This window comes from Centrocercus urophasianus, unplaced genomic scaffold (assembly GCF_019232065.1).
Source record: "Centrocercus urophasianus isolate 14NV4802_14NV808 unplaced genomic scaffold, USGS_Curo_1.0 seq_11, whole genome shotgun sequence".
In the NCBI taxonomy this organism is placed as follows: Eukaryota; Metazoa; Chordata; class Aves; order Galliformes; family Phasianidae; genus Centrocercus; species Centrocercus urophasianus.
Window position 1 is genome coordinate 59053856 of NW_024884253.1, and position 16624 is coordinate 59070479.

General features: G+C 41.2%; 1 protein-coding gene across 1 annotated transcript in view; it reads right to left on the bottom strand.

The window, feature by feature from the left end:
- The window catches only part of GALNT12 (polypeptide N-acetylgalactosaminyltransferase 12), a 45387-nt gene extending 35568 nt beyond the window's left edge, over positions 1-9819 (bottom strand). The window contains exon 1 of the mRNA XM_042835906.1: positions 9437-9819. Within this exon, the coding sequence (XP_042691840.1) occupies positions 9437-9819 (383 nt within the window). The remainder of the gene's footprint in view (positions 1-9436) is intronic.
- Positions 9820-16624: the final 6805 nt, after the last annotated feature.

The window sequence follows — 16624 nt, forward strand, 5'->3', positions numbered from 1 at the left end:
GAGAGGAAACTACCCACAGTTCCTACTGTTGGCTGATACACCACCCAGAACATTGCTATCACAACTACCAAACAGTTCATAGAAACACCTTGTAGGCATAAAGAAATGAGCTGCTTGTAAATTTGACATTTCTAAGCATGAAAAATAAACAAAATAGGTCTGTCATGAAAACAATACACATCCAATACGTTATACAACTACTCTCTCATTACCTTATTCAACTACAGGGATTTTACTTTGTTTATACTTACAGAGATAAGCACTACATATACACATTTAAAAACATAATGAAATTTTAAAAGTGTGTATCTGAGAGGGTATTGCTTCAGGAAAGCAGATGTCCCTTATTCAGTTTGATTTTGAAAAAAAATTACAACACCTGGATCAGTCACTGAGAAAAAAAAAAGTAAAATCTAAATGGTATTCATTCATGAATTTTTATATTCCTAGATGAGATGAGAGAGAGGATAATGCTGGTACACATCTTTCTTTCAGCAAGCACAAACTTAGAACAAAATTCACTGTCTTCCATCTCTCCTGGATCTTTCCCTACTGCACCTACTCAAACATATAATTTCCCCAAATGAAACCTAAAACAATGCAAGTAAAGATGCATCACCATAAATCAAACGTCTTGTGAGGTTTGGGCTTTCTCCTTCTGCATTTGCAATTTACAGTCTGAGACTGTGAGGCTGACGAGTTTAATAATTTAACCTTGGCATCTACTACGCTACAAAATTTTCTGTTAGTAAGCATTGCAATAGGTTATTTATTAGAAACTAAAGAGACATCAGGCAGGAAATGCCTAAACAAAATTCAATGGGCTATTCTGGAGAACATTTATGTCAATTAACGTAATTACTCAATTTATTTCAGTGTAAGGAGCTGTTCTCAGAGATGTGTATCTCTAAGCAGGGAGAGAGAGTGTGGATGTGTGTACAGCAGGCACGCTGCCATGACTTAAGTAGGGTTGCTGACACGCTTCAGTGCAAGACATTTCCAAATTTTATGTTCTACATGCCCAGCTACTCATATTTTAAGGAGAAAAAAAAGATGTAAGTGAAAGTTTTCATAAGTTTGTTAGGAATACAGTCTGCTCACAAGCTATTTAAGATTTTGTAAATATATACTTCTCTTTTAGAATTGACAGACTTGAACATTTTTTAACAGAAAAAAAGGTTGTCCGGTGAAAATCAAGATGTTGCAATTATTCTCAGCTCTCTGCATCAATACAATTCTTCTAGACTGCTGACATTTAATTTTTTTTTTTTAATATGAATGCCCAAAACCATAGGGAAGCTCAAGATTCTTCTTCTCTCATGAAGTTCCTAATTTGGATGTGGTTGAGGTGTGGAATTAAAGGGTGCCCATTTAGTGAGCAGTATGCTTAAAAGCAGCACTTTGTTGGCTCTGAGAAAATACAGCTGATCAACACCTATGGCAACAGCTGCGGGCATCCAAATCCGCTTTCATCTTCTTTACTTCCACTCCATAAACTGCAGAAGTACTGTTGTGAGAACCTGCCAAGACAAAATGTCTCCCAGAGGCAGAGCACTAAGCCCTGCTGGGGTCCTGCTCTCCATCTCTCTCCCCTCCAACCATGAGCACTTCAAGCTCCTCAGTGCAACATAGAGTGTAGCCCTGCTTTCTGAGCCAACCTGAACTGCTACTGAGGCTATGACCTCCTCCAGGATGAATCTGTGCTTGAGTGGCCCCTCCATGGTCCTCCTTAGGTGAGTGCAACCTATGGATAAAATCTATAAGCCAAAAGCCACAAAGCTCTATTAAATCAAAATCCTAGATGCGTAAGTGCAATGTTTTCAATGCAATTAAAGGATATAAATCAGGTTACTCTTATCTCCTTCAAACATCACTCAATTTTTCAGCCCAATATATTTTCTCAGATGAAAGCACCTTGGAGGAAGTGTCAGTTCTGCTTAAAAATTAAGAAGCCTCAAGGCCTCATCCTGGCAAAGAATGCAAAGACTGCACTTGCTTCTGCACACCTCCACACACCTTATGGAAGGTGTGCCTTGCCCTGCTTAGCAAAGCAGAGAGCTACAAGCTGCTGCTGATAACTGCCAGGACAGCCAAATTAACAGGGCAAGGCTGAAATGAGTCAACAGGACAAACCAGGGATAGAGATCAGACCACTCATCACCTGCTCCCGTCTGGAACAAACTATGACGCAAAGACCCCCTTTCCCCCCCAAGATCACAACACAGTCTATGAGTCCGTAATGCAATCAGGTCCTAAAATCTACAGATTCAAAAACATCCGCAGGCTCACCTGTACAGCTTACATTCTCTACAGTCCTCTAAGAAACCTGTAGAAGTTCTGGCTCAGATTCTGGATGTAGGTAAGAAGGCATTGCCACATGTATATATGAGGAAAAAAATGTGTTTGTTTGTTGTTGTTGTTGTTAAGTATTTTTATTTTGCTGATTTGAAACTATGTTACTCTTTGTTCAAATGGTTACCCATGCTTGCAATCTTCTTCCAAATCTGTGAGACACACTTAACATTTGTACCAAGCTGTACAATTCCACACACTTATATTCAAAAATTTACTTATAGGTGAAAACTGTGATTTCATACACCTACACTGAAAAAAAAAATTCTTTTAGGTGTGTAATTTGATTCAAGACAAGAAAAGCATTTTGCAAGACAATACATTAGCTGAAAGTTATTGTAACCATCACAAGCAGCGGGGTGTAGATGCACCTGGACTTCTGAGACACAGTGTGTAGTGAAATCACAGTTTGAAAAAAAAAATAGAGAAGAAAAAATCATCACTTGTGCTTAACTGCCACTGATCTGGAAACTGCATCACATTAAAACAAAACCAACTCAAAGCAAGCAGTCTTCTAGAGGTCAGAGGAAGATGAAGAACTCTGTAAGAAGTTGCAAAGGAGAACAGTCAAGAGATAATACTGTAATTTCTACTGGAAAATGTGGGAGGATAACTATTAAATAAAAGCAAAATGATAAAGGGTCCCTTCCAACCCAAATTGTTCTATGATTCTATAAAGAAAATTTGCACATTTTTAGGGAAAATAGGAAACAATATCTCAAAACCAGTAAAATATACAAAAATACCAAAGCACGTGCATGCTAAAATACCAAATGCATGGAAGCATCCCTGTGTTCTGTAGTGCTACAAAACACAAGCCTGCTGATTTAAAACAAACAAACAAAACAGTAATGCTGCAGATGTATTACTCCTCCACATAACCGCAGGAGGAAGGAATGAGTAATCCCAGTCACACACAGCTGTGTGGGTCCAAACCTATTTACAAATGTGAAGAATCCTGCAAACTAATGATAAAGTAATAACTAGAAGGCATTATGACCAATGTAGTTAAATGGCATTATAATTTATGTAGTTACTTGTTACCCCTTCCAGAAAAAAAAAGCTCGGGGGAAAAAAAAACAACCAACCACCGAAATAATGACCATAGCATAATGAAGATAGTAAAAGCACATAAAGCTGCAAGTGTTTTATGCAAAACATTTGCCTGTATGTAGAAGCATTACCTGTTTGGACTCTGCTGAGCTGTAAAGCAAGAACACATCTACAGCAAATGAAGCCTGCATGCAAATACTGCATTCACAAGGAAGGAGCATGCCTGCAAGCTCAAGCTTCTACAGATAAATATGCCATGGAGTCCACTTTCAGTGCTGTATTTGTCATCTAAAGATACTGGAAAACTTGAGAAGCTTGTGGGAAGCTTTCCTCTCCAGTGTGGTGGAGAGGAAAGCCCAGGCTGCTACTGCAGCAGGTGAGTGAGGCTCCTGGAAATAGCAGCTTGCCCACTGCACTCAGATGCTAAGGTTGGAAAAGACCTCCAGGATTACCTAGCCCAACCATCGACTCACCACCACAATGCCCACTAAACCATGTCCCTCAGTGCCACATCTACCCAGAGCAGAAGAGGGAGAAAAGCCAGTCTCAAAGATTGTTCTGGGAATTTGCTAGCAAGATGGGCAGCCAACAGAATTGGGTATTTACAGCAGAGTAAACAAAACAAAGCACAGTACCAAGACAGATTGTGCGAGACTCACATTCGAATTCAAGAATAGGCAGAAAAAGCAGTTTTCAAAGTTGGAAAAATCTTAGCACAGCACTGTTGCCCTAAACTCAGGGATAGCATAAAATCATGGAATCATAGAACGGTTTGGGTTGGAAGGGACCTTTAAGATCACCTAGTTCCAACAGCCATGCTATAGGCAGGGACACCTCCCTCTAGACCAGGTTGCTCAAAGCCCCATCCAGCCTGGCCTTCAATATATCAAACCTCTCTGGGCAACCTGTTCCAGTGTCTCACCACCTGCACAGTAAAGAATTTCTTCCTAATATCTAGCCTAAATCTACCCTCTTCCAGTTTAAAGCCATTTCCCCTTGTTCTTTCACTACCTGCCCTCATAAAAAGTCCCTCCCTAGCTTTCCTGTAGGCCCTTCAGGCACTGGAAGGTCCCCTCGGAGCTTTCTCCTCTCCAGGCTGAAGAGCCCCAACTCCTTCAGCCTGTCCTTATAGGGGAGGTACTCCAGCCCTCTGATCATCTTCCTGGCCCTCCTCTGGACCTGCTTCAACAGTTCCATGTCCAACAGGCATAAAGAGTGATGGTGATAGAGGAAGCTATCTGTGTATTTAAACACACACACACACACACACACATATATACACATACTTAAAACAAGCCTTCTTTCCAAAACGCAGAATCTCAAAATAAAAACTCTATTTTTTAATTATTTTTTTTAATAGCTGACAATTATTATGCAGATCATTTCCAATGTCTGGGGGGTGGGGGGGGGAGGTTGTTTAGTGATTCAAAATCATTTGCCATGTAAGGGGAGATGGAAAAGACAACTCCCTCAGCTTGTGAAGACAGGGCTTGTTCAGGCTTCCACCATGAATGACAGCATGAAGTGCCAAATATGTGAAAAATACTGAGTCAGCACAAAAGTTCCTCTCCGTGCCTTTCTCCTTTTGTAACTACAATCAGACAAAATAAGGCTGGTGTGATTTCAGGGGAACCATCTCTGAAATGAACGTGCAAAGCATCCCATCACGAGAAATACAGCCTTGCTCCTCCAAAAAAGGTAGAGTGTCTAAAATCATGAACAATCCTTATGAACAGTTCTGAATTTGAAAGAACCCCAGCAGACAAACTGGAAATGTATTTTTCATTCATTGTGTGAAGCTGACCAAGAGACCCCATGGCTGCTTACACAGTCCATTTCACAGACCCTCAGCCCAGCTTCCAGGAGAAGCCCTGAAGGACCAGATATGGCCAGTGAGGAGGCTGAGTGGCCGCAGGCAAAACACACTATCCTAAGCCCATTGTGCTGCATGCACAGGGGCTCTCCAAGAGTCAGTAGCTTACAGGATGTTTGCTTGTGAAAAATGAAAAAATGACAAGTACAAAAATGCAAGAAGTGAAGGATAGCTGTTTGGAAGAAAATCTGTTCCAATGATGATTGGAAAAAATATTTACTGTGGCCCTGAAGAAGTGCCCAGTGAGGCTGCTGACTACTCAGCCTTGGAGACCATCCAAATTGGACCCAACAAAGATGACTTGCAGGAACACACTATGACACTGAACATGAAGAACCACTGAAGAGTTGAATCTAACCTGTTACTCCATAGTCCTATGACATATTTTGCTCCTAGCCTTTTAGAAATTGCATCACCACTTCATAATTTCCTGGCAAATTGTACATCCTTATTCACAATACTTTAACCAAAATAGTACTTTTTCATAGGTTGATTTTATGTATACACATGCAAATACGTACATGCATATACTTCTAGCTGTCAACAGAACTAAAAAGTTTCTTCATGATGAAACACAATATTATCAGATACTGATAATAAGCCAAGACAGTTAAAGGAAGCAGTAACTGTCCGAAGGAAATGACAGAAGCTGTCATGTTTTCCTGGTCTGTAATTCAAGAGAAAAAGAATCAGTTCTCAGAATAATGTATTATGGCAGTCTGCAAGAACAAGAAATAAAGATATGAACATTTATATTGGCAAGGATATATTCGTATGAGAAACATCTCATGCTGAAGAAACTTTATTATAAAGTACATACCATCTGATGGAATTCATAATCAAATATGACATTATTTTGAGGTCTAAACTCAGGCCACATTCCTCTTCCTACTCATGACAGCTGGACAACAGTGAATGCCTCTACAGCTCCCTTCCATCTTTTATAAGTAACTATTGCCAGATACTTCTGGCCTGACAGCAAGACCAAGGCATTCAACATACAGCTTGGAAAAATTTGTGCAATCTGTTTCTGATAAAGCAACACCTTGTATCCATAATGTTGCAGAACAGGTTAAAAACTTACTAGCTTAGATATTCTCAGTCTTACAAGTCAAAATTCTGTGTGGCAACACCTTCAAAATTGGTCACTGATGAATGTGGAAGGACATTAATGTTAAGACGAGCATCCAAGGGTTGTTACCTATCTTTACTCCCATTTCTTTCCATCCCCCCATTTTCCTTGGGTCTAAATTTCAAGACTTGCCTCACACACATAAAAATGTGCTGGAACAGACCAAAAAGGCCACAGTACTGTTAATATCTGATGAACGCTTGATTTGAACTTTACAGCAGATGGACTTCCTTATACTTCACAGCACAAGGATTCATGGAGCAAGGTGGTGGCTCAAGGTGCTTCATCCTCCTCATGCATCAAGCTAGTAGTGCCATGGCTCAGCAATAGGCACCCTTCAGCAGCTTGTCGGTCTTTCAGGCCGAAGAGCCTGGAAAATGACATCAGTCATTTCATTACAGAAATCATGCTATAAGCTGATTTGGTCCAACAGCATTGGGTCCAACAAGGTCTCTGTGAAACTTGACCAACAACCCTTCTTCACCACAAAAAAAAACAAAAACAAAAACAAAAAAAAACCAACCAATTGTTTTCCTTCTTTGTCCAATTATCTATAAATGCAAGGAATTTTCACCTTGCTCCCCAGGTGTTTAAGGAATTCATCACAAGAAGACAACAGCACATTCTATTATTATTTTTTTTTCCAATGAACTCCAGTAGGTTTGAGACATGCCACGCTTGGTAAAAGCCAGGTTGAGTCTTTCTCAATAGATCACACCTACTATTACTAGTTATATTCCTTATCAGTTTCTAAATAACAAGCTTAGAAGAGACCCAAGCCTTATTAGCACACAGTTCTCTGTCTCTCCTCTGAAATTCCACTTAAAAACAACAAAAACAAAAACAAAAAAACAAACAAATGAAGTTTAAAAAATAAAAAATTAAAAAAAAAATAAAAAAGCTTGCATATTTGTCACTTTCTGGACCTTAGGTACCCAAACAGTTTCATTGATCACATCTAGAAATATAGTCTTCACACCACTTTGGGAAAGCTGAAGCATTACTACACATTTCCTACCATCACAGCCTCTCCCATCACCCCAGTGTTCATAAAGATCATTAAATGCTTATCTGGTTGGTCAAGCATTACCAAAATAAAACAAAGTAAACCAAATATTTCTTAGACTTGACATTTCAATCCATACAGCCTCTAACGAAATGCAAAGAACTTTCTGTTGGACAGGCTTGTGGATACCTTTTTTTAATATTTTGGGGGTGTTTTCTGGATCTGGATCTCTTTAACATTCTTCCCTCTTAAGGGAAGTAGTAATAACTTTATTGCAAAATTGTCTTTGGGGAAATTTTTTTTACATTTGCTGTGGAAGTTGGATAGATGTTCTGTGATACTTCTGCCAAATTTAGATTTAACTGTGTGGAAATACATGAACAACTTCAGTGTACCACTAGGTAGATACTAAAACAGTACAATACAGCCCTATCTTCAGAAAACAATAATCTCCAAGATTATGTCATTAACACTTTGCAATCCTTTGGCTTAGATACTTCATCATTTCAACATCCAAGTACTAAAATCAAAAACAACACATCACCACAGCAAGATCCAAATGCCTTCTTATATTATTTCAAGAATCTGCCCCCTCTATCTATCTCAACAACTCAACAATCTCTATCTATCTCAACAGCTCAACAACTGCAATCTTCCACTTCCTCCAGCAGAAGGTCTGGAAGAAATTGCAGTGATTTTTTGAAACTACTTAAACTCTTCCTGTAGAAACACAACTTAAGCCTCTGTAGATGCTATAGTCCCATCTATAGACTGCTTCAGAAGGGGCAGTATGAGCAAGGTATGAGCTAGCTAAGGTAAACAAGCCTGCTGTCAGGCTTACAGTTACAGTAAAGAGGCCTTGCATTCACTCTGCAATTTTTTGTTACTGTAAGATATGTGTTTTAGATTAGGGTGTGTTTTAGATTTCAACAACACTGGTAAGTAGAATTGAGTGAGCAGCTGTTCAAGACACAAACAAGAAAGAAATTTATGGCAGAGACAGGGCCCTGTCTTCTCCTCAGTTTCCTGTGACCATAAGCCCACTGCAAAGAAACCAACTGGCTGAGGCTGAGGTGGAAGGGGCTTGAGTTTGCTGAAGGCACATACTCTTGGTCCCCTTTTGGTTGATCCCCTTTTCTCTTGTTTAAGGCTATCCTTCACAGCAGCTGTCTGCTTGCTTCCAGGATAAGCCACATTGAGGTGAACCTCTGAATCAAACAAAGCATTTGCATAGGCCAGAAGCAACCATACAGTCAAACTTTCAGCATCACCATCACGACTGCACCAAACTGTGGTTTGCCAACTCAAACCATCTACAGTATCTAATCCTTATATTAAAGTTGCTGGTGCCATTATCTCTGGTAAGTTGTCTCAACAACAAATTATCCAGGAACAAAGAAAGTGTGAAGTTAGACAAACTTTCAGCATCTAAGTGGGCACTTAGATATCATGAAACAGCTGCACAATCCCAGTGAACATATAACTGAACTTTCTTTGTGACAGAACAGCTCAATTCACATTGTGTGGCGTGAGATACTTAAGTGCAGTGTGAAGCTGAATTCTGGGAAGTACAATATTTGTAGAGCTGGGAGTGGCTGGAAAAGTACACTGCATGCAGTGACCTAACCGAGGGACAACCGGGATCTGCGCGGTGCCACGAGAAAAGGCTGACACCACCCTGCAGAGAAGATCGGCCCCTCCTGGGCTGCGCCATGGCCAGCGCCGTGCCCTCATCTACCTTAAGGAAGAGAGCAGTGGCACAAGCGCTGACAACTTCCAGTCTATGAGATACGCGGTGCTTTTAAAGCGGTCCGCAGAAAAAAACGATACTACGATACTGTACCAACAGCTCTCGAGTTTTCGAGGGGAGCTGAGAGCTGTGCCCTGCTGATCGCCGTCACCGGGCACCTGCTGGCCCGCAGCAGCCGCCGCACGGAGCCGTGCCGTGCAGGACAGGCTGGGCTCGTCTCCTCGCCCCGCCCCGCCCCGCAGCCGCCTCTCGACTCCCGGCGGTACTCACAGCGGGTTCCAGCGCTCGGGCAGGCGGCGGTGCAGCGAGATGCGGTCGCTCAGGTAGATGTTGATCTGGTGCCGTCGGATGCTCTCCTCCTGGCGGCGCTTCTCCGCTGGGCTCAGCTCCAGCCGTACGGCCCGGCCCAGCTCGCCCAGCGCCCCCGGCTCCGCATCGGGCTTCGCGTATACCGGCTTCCGCAGCTGCTCGGCGTCGGCGGGCGGCGGAGGTGGCGGCGGGGCCCCGCGGGCGGCGCGGCGGGGCGACGGGCCGTGCCGCCAGGCGAGGAAGCCGAGAGCGGCCAGCAGCCCCAGAGCCAGCAGCGCGCTCCCGCCGCGGGAGCCCCGTCCCCGCTTGCCCCGGCATATCCCGCGGCCGACGAGGCCGGCCATACCGAGCGGGTTGCGGGGCTACGGGCAGGGCCGGCGGGGCACTCTGCCGGACGCGGGCGCAGGCACGCCTTCACTTCGGGCGAACTCGGCCAAGTTTTCGCGAACCTGCACAAGCCACGCAACTCAGCCAGCGCCAATTCCCCGCCTCGCCAGGAAACCCGCCCGGCTCCGCCGCCCGCGGCTCCTCCCTCCTCTCCTCCCCGCCCGGCCGCCCCGCGGGGTAGGGAAACGTGGCGGCCAGGGGCTGCTGGGGCGGGCGGAGCGGCTCCCGGGGCGAGGCCTCGCCTAGGGCTGCGTTTGGTGGGGCAAGTGAAATCCAAATGTATTATCCCCATAACGGGCAGTCCGTTTCGTGACTTGACACAAGTCCTGCACGGAGGAAAAGGATCTGGAGGTGTTAGGTGACAGCTGACGGGAGTCAGCAGCGTGCTGATACCACCAGGAAGGCCGGTGGTATCCTGGGTTGTGTCAGGAACAGTGCAGCCAGCAGAAGCAGGGAGGTGATCGTCCCTCTGTACTCGGCTCTAGTGAGGCTGCGCCTCAGTTTACTGTGCTCAGTTTTAGATCCTTCACTACAGCGAAGACACTGAGATCCTGGAGCATGTCCAAAGGAGGGCAGCAAAGCAGTGAGGGGCCTGGAGCACAGGTTGTATGGGGAACAGCTGAAAACTGGGATTGTTAAGTCTTGAGAAGAACAAATAGTGATGAGGCACTGACACAGGCTGTCCAAGGAGGTGGTGGAGTCACTGTCCCTGAAGAGTTCATGGAACACGTGGATGTGGCACTGAGGAATGTGGTCAGTGGGCATGGTGGGGATGGGTGAATGATTAGACTAGATGATCTTAGAGATCTGACCTTACTGGTTCTGATTCTAAAGAAGCAACTATAGCATTTAGTCTCAACTTTGCTGTGTATTTTATACTTAACAACGTCTATGCCCATTTCACGCCTTAACAGCATTCAGCCCTCCTTCTCTAAGCTTAGGATCCTGGGGACATGAGGTTATATAAGAACATGTGGTTTTGCTGTTGAAAAAACACAAAAGCATAACATAAGTGATGAGTTTCCTTCCTCAAGAGTAGCAGGAAGCTGAAATGGAGGTTTTGTAGTACCACAAAGAGTGGTTATCCTCAGCTTATGGAGGCCTATGAAGATCAGCCATGCCAGGACTGGTCATACCCAGGGGAACTGGATCTAGCCAGCCCTGTGAGGTGTGATCAACAGAACTGCAGATTTCTGTGTGGTGCTAAGGGAGGGGAAAACCTGGCTGCCACTAGGCAGGGTGACAGCATGCCATTATGAGCTGTTCTGAATTTTAGGAGCTAATAAATATTACATGTGGCAACAAACATTAAGTTTGTCAAGTACTGTTGGAGGCCTTGCTCTGGGCAGGAGGATGCTGAATAACAGTGAGTCATCCCGATGCTGGCAAACTACCAGTAACCAAGGAGTTTAGGTGGATTTGCAGATGAATGTGTGTGTGTGTATTTAATTTTTTCTTATTTAGCAATACAGTTAATCTAGTCAGATATACACAAAATCTTGTTTCAAAACATATGTACGTGTTGGAATAACTTAAGGGTAGTGGTGTATATGTATGTAAAAACGCTTTCCATCCAACTATTAAATACCAACATGCTGGACATCAAAACATATGTTGTTTAAACAGGAAGACATATCTAGCAAGACAGTTGGGTAGCACCTGTGACAGCATGCCCAGCAATTGTGCTTTCTTGTTGCCTGCCAGACTTTCTTAGCAAAGGCAGCCTTGGTATTGGGGTTATAGCAGAGATTCCCTAGTTTCTAGGTGGTGGAGGTGTAAACCCCAAAAGTGCAGCCCACATTTGTAAATTGGGAAGATATGGATTTGAAAGGTAGACTAGTGGATAAGGAATTAGTTGGATGTTCACAACCAGAGGGCTGTTGTCAATGGCTCTATGTTCAGGTAGAAGCCAATGACAAGTGGTGTCCCACAGGGATCAATTTTGGGATCAGTGTTCTTCAACATCTTTATCAATGACATAGACAGTAGGATCAATTTTCCCCCAGCCAGTTTGCTGATGATAGTAAGCTGGGTGGTACAGCTGATACAACAGAAGGAAGAGATGCCATCCAAGGGGACCTAGGGAAGCTTGAAAAGTGGACCAACATGAATCTAATGAGTTTCAATAAGGCCAAGTGCAAGGTGTTGCACTTGGATAATGGTGATCTCACATATGTGTGGGAGAAGAACTTGAGAGCAGCCCTGTAGAAAAGGACTTGATGAGGGTGCTGGTGAGTAAGAAGCTTGACATGAGCCAACAGTGTGCTTTGCTGTACAAAAGGCCAACTGTATCCTGGGTAGCATCAAGAGGGGCAGCCAACGCAGCAAGGAACGTGCTTTCACAGAGGTAGGAAAGGTAACACACCAGGTCAGCTCTCCATAGTAATAATTCAATTAGGCACATAGCTGACTTTATGTGGTTATTGTTGCTATGAGGAATGAATATAAGGCTAGCATGGTAGTTTCCCAGGAGGTATTGTCTAAGTACATAAATCTGAGGAAATTCAGAAAGGGAATGTATAGTAATGGTGTTAGTGCAAAAATAACTGAAGATGAATCGTTTGCATTCACAAAAAGTTTGGACAAGATGTAAAATATGTGTAGTAGAGGACACTTGTTTCAAGCCTTTGTTAGAGTTTGTACAGTTTAATCAAGATGGGAAGACTGAAATTTCTGAGCTGAAATACCTAAGGAATAAAGACACGGGGAAAACTTCTGCTCTAAGTGTGAAAAAAAAGCCCCAGAAAAAAAAAAATAGAGCATTAATAAGGTAATTGACTGTTCTACTATCCATAAAGCTTGCATCAACATTTTAACAGAAAAATTACTTTTCAGAAACTCTGAGAAGTATTTTCCAGGTTTAATAATGAAATTAAAAAAAAAAAAAAAAAAAAAAAAAAAAGATTTTGAGATTTTGTTTCAGATTAGTAAGAATGTTTATTGAGTTACAAATTGCTTTGAGAGTTTTAGTTAGACAGAAGTAGTGCAACCATATAAGTAAAATGAAGTCTATAATTACTTTCCTAGGAAGATCTAACATGCCCTCTGTTATCAAAATCAAAACAGAAGATCAATGGAATAGTTAATATATTCCAGGAGTTTATTTTGAAGAAGTAAAAGTGCTTTGGTTTGGTTTGGTTTGGTTTTGTTTTTGTTTTTTGGTTTTTTTTTTGGTAAAGACAGGAAACAAAGTATTAACTAAACCTTTCAAAAAGCAGTAAAAGAAAAAACTAAAAAACAATAAGATGTAATATGTGACTGTCCATTGGAATTTGTATTATAGTGAGCAAAATTGATGGAAATGAGAGAATATCTGTTGCTCACTGAAATATATTGGCGCAATTATTTAGTTAACCTCAATTACTTGAACTTGTTAAAGAAAAATCCATAAGTTGAATTATTGTACATGTTTACTGTTACTAAATGTTATTCTTCCCTTATAACAATGAATTTAAAAAAATTATTGAAATCATTAAAAAAAATAGAAGTATTAAGTTTTGCGAAGGCTTTAAAATTTTCCTCATGCAAAGTTTTATTCTAAACATATATATATATATTTGTTGTTTTTATTAGATCTGTACTTCTATTCAAAATAAAGCAAAATTAAAGACTGGGAATGGAGTGTACAAAAGTAGGAACAAACAGGGAACTCTGAATAAACTCTGTGCTCAAATGGCTTCCTAAATTCATTCTTTATGGGGAAAAGAAAGTCCCAAAGAATGTCTTTCAGAATAACGTTCCTTGTTTCAGTAACAACCAATGGTTGGGTGTTCTCAAATAAAAAGAAAAAAATATATAGATGACAGAAGACAATGTACAAATACATTGCAGGTGGATAGAAAATTTGCTCAGGGAGAAGATTTAGCCAAATAATCAAATATACATTCATTGAAGGTAGCTGTGGGCTGATGATGGGTCATTATTCACAGTCATTTTAACTGGGTGTAGAACAACGTTGCCCTGCAAGCTCTCCTGACTCCCACCTTGAGTGCTTATTTGCTCCTTTACCAGCACAGGTATGCCTGTCTCTTTTTAAATATTGTTCATCATACCACCCTTTTTTTTTTTTTTTTTTTTTTTTTTTTATCCAGGGCTAAGAATATTTTTTCTATTTAATATATTTGCCTGGAAAGTGTCATCACTTGGCACAGTTGCATAATGCAAGTGAAACTTGAAAGGAGCCAGGTGCTCATTTCCCTGCTGTGGGTCTATGTGAGAGGTAGGTGCTCAGCCCTTCTTGCTTCCATGGGGACCTTAGTTTTTATAGGGCAGCCTCTGTGGTAGGAGAGAGTCCAGCTGCATTGCAAGAATGCACATCAGGAATTTAAAAGGAAGAACAGTGGGTGTGGAGGTCTAAAAATAAAATGGGTTAAAAACACAGACGTAGTGAGTGAGATAGAAACTGTGAGCTATTTCAGGCATCTTGTACCAGACTGAAGAGTGAATGCTGCATAATTCTGATATTGTCATGTCAATAAAAACAGGCTGATTTGGGGAGTGCTGCTGGTACAATACCTCACCTGTACTGGTTTGCAGAATACAGTATGTACATGTATATACGTAAACACGTATACAAAATACCTTATTCAAATAACTATATGCAAGCCAAGATAGCTTAAAGATAGTAAGGATGTGCATGCCAAAGACATTGGTCAGTGGATTGCTTCCTGTGGGTATGTATTGTCGGTACATACATGTTCTTTTAAGGTAAATAGCATGAACTGTAGACAGTAAATGAGGTCCTTTATATGAAGTCATGGCTAGCAAGCACAAGTATCAGAAACTATTGGAACAAAACCGCAGTTCTGCACACACAGTATGGTGTAACAGGACCTGTTACTGAAGGAGACTGTTCAAGGTCTATTGCTTTTTAAATCTGCTATCTCATACACTTTTTATTGACGCAGTGGATTGAAATACTGGATTCCAAATAATTGTTAAATATTTAATCAAAACTGTTTCATATTCAGAAACACAGGTGAAGTAATTTCATCATAAAGTTATAGTGGCTGTTGTAGTAGACAAAGTGGAGATGTGGTATACGTAGGTCGCTCTGAAAGTAATGCTTCCTATTTATTTCCACGAAAATTACAACAGATACAAAGAGCACATTATTTAATATAGCAAACTCTCCACTAAAGTAAATAAATAAATAAACATAATCATCACTCTTAGCTATGCATTTTTGCCAGTAGTGAACAAGAGCCTGCATGCTGCGCTCATAAAAATCTGCATCTCTGGGAGGTGCTGCACCACTTCACTGTGGTTGCATCCACTGTTTGGTCTCAACATTCAGCAAGCATCAGTGAATGCTGATGGATGCCATTTTTTCTGCATGGAGGAATTCAGCTCCACACTTTTGCTTCATGGACACTTCCATGTTAGATGCCATTCTGTCAGACTGCCCTTTGCTGCCGTCTGTTGCACGGCAACAGAATGTAATGGGATATTGGTGGGTAGGTTCAACCTCTACTGCCATACCATCAATGTCTGTTTCTGACATCAAGAGCCCACATAACAAAATGGGAGACATTGCTTTCAAAGCTGATATGTATGCATGCCATGATTAAAGAACTGGCCCAAGAACTCAAGGTGATATTGAATGGTGGAATTAACCATAGTCATCCCATGCTTACCAAGGTCGTTTCTGCTTCTCTGTCTGAAGAAACCAAAGTTAACTTTTATGAGACTGGAGAAGGTTGATACTGGAGAAGTATCTTCTTTTCTCTGATAACACTTCTAATATATGAGTCTATATTTTTCAGACAAGAGGCTTTAGATGAAACACAAACTACAAATTTCAGTTCTCTTTTTCTCAGTCATGATTTTCTTCTGATTCACACGAGTAAGGTCTTTCAGTAGAAAATAAGCCTTTATTCTTTGAATTGTCATGAAATAGTGCCATGAAATAATGGGAATTTCAGATGCCATCATCCCCAGATTCTCATAATGACTGAGCTATCTCCAGTTTTCTGGTTTCCTTTGCAACAGATTTCTTACTGCTTGCATATGTTCTTTTCTAGATTTTTTTTTTTTTTTTATGGTACTTTTACAGTCTGATATCATGTGACCCTGAATGATACATAAGGTAGAAATTTGCTCAGGTCATTTCAAATAATTTTAACCTTGGTGCAATCCAACACTGACTTATTCAAATTAGTACACTGGTATCATGAAGGAATTCCATGTCAAAAACAATGTGTTTTTCACAGTTTGAAAGACTTAAATTGTTCTTTCTTTGCTGAAGAGATCAAGTCATATTTCCCAGAAGAGCTTCTTTCATTTTGTAACTATTTCCTATTGCTTATGAGTTTCTTAAAAGAAGAGTTGCCTCTTTTTGCTGCTAGGTGGTTTCTACTTTTATTCGTTATATGTTTGTCTGGAGTTTCAAACTATTAGGGTAATTTGATAGCATAATTATCAGCTACATAACACAAATTTGTATGATGAACGTGTTCCTTAACTTATCTCAAAGATAAACTGGAGTGATCCCATCACTCATTTGACTGTATCCAGGCATGCACTTTGATATGATAAGCATGACCCAGTTTTCTTGAATCCTGAATAATGTATTGCATGAATCACTCTTGCCATTCCAGTTTTCAAACTATAAAATCTTCCATGAAATTTATTGCACTGTCCAGTTTTATTCATCATGGCGAGCTCCTCACTCTGTTGCACTGTAAGGATAGTTGTACTGGCTAGACCAAAAGTTTGCCAGTGTCAGCATCTTGAAGCTTAACAGGTTTTTTTTGTTTGGTT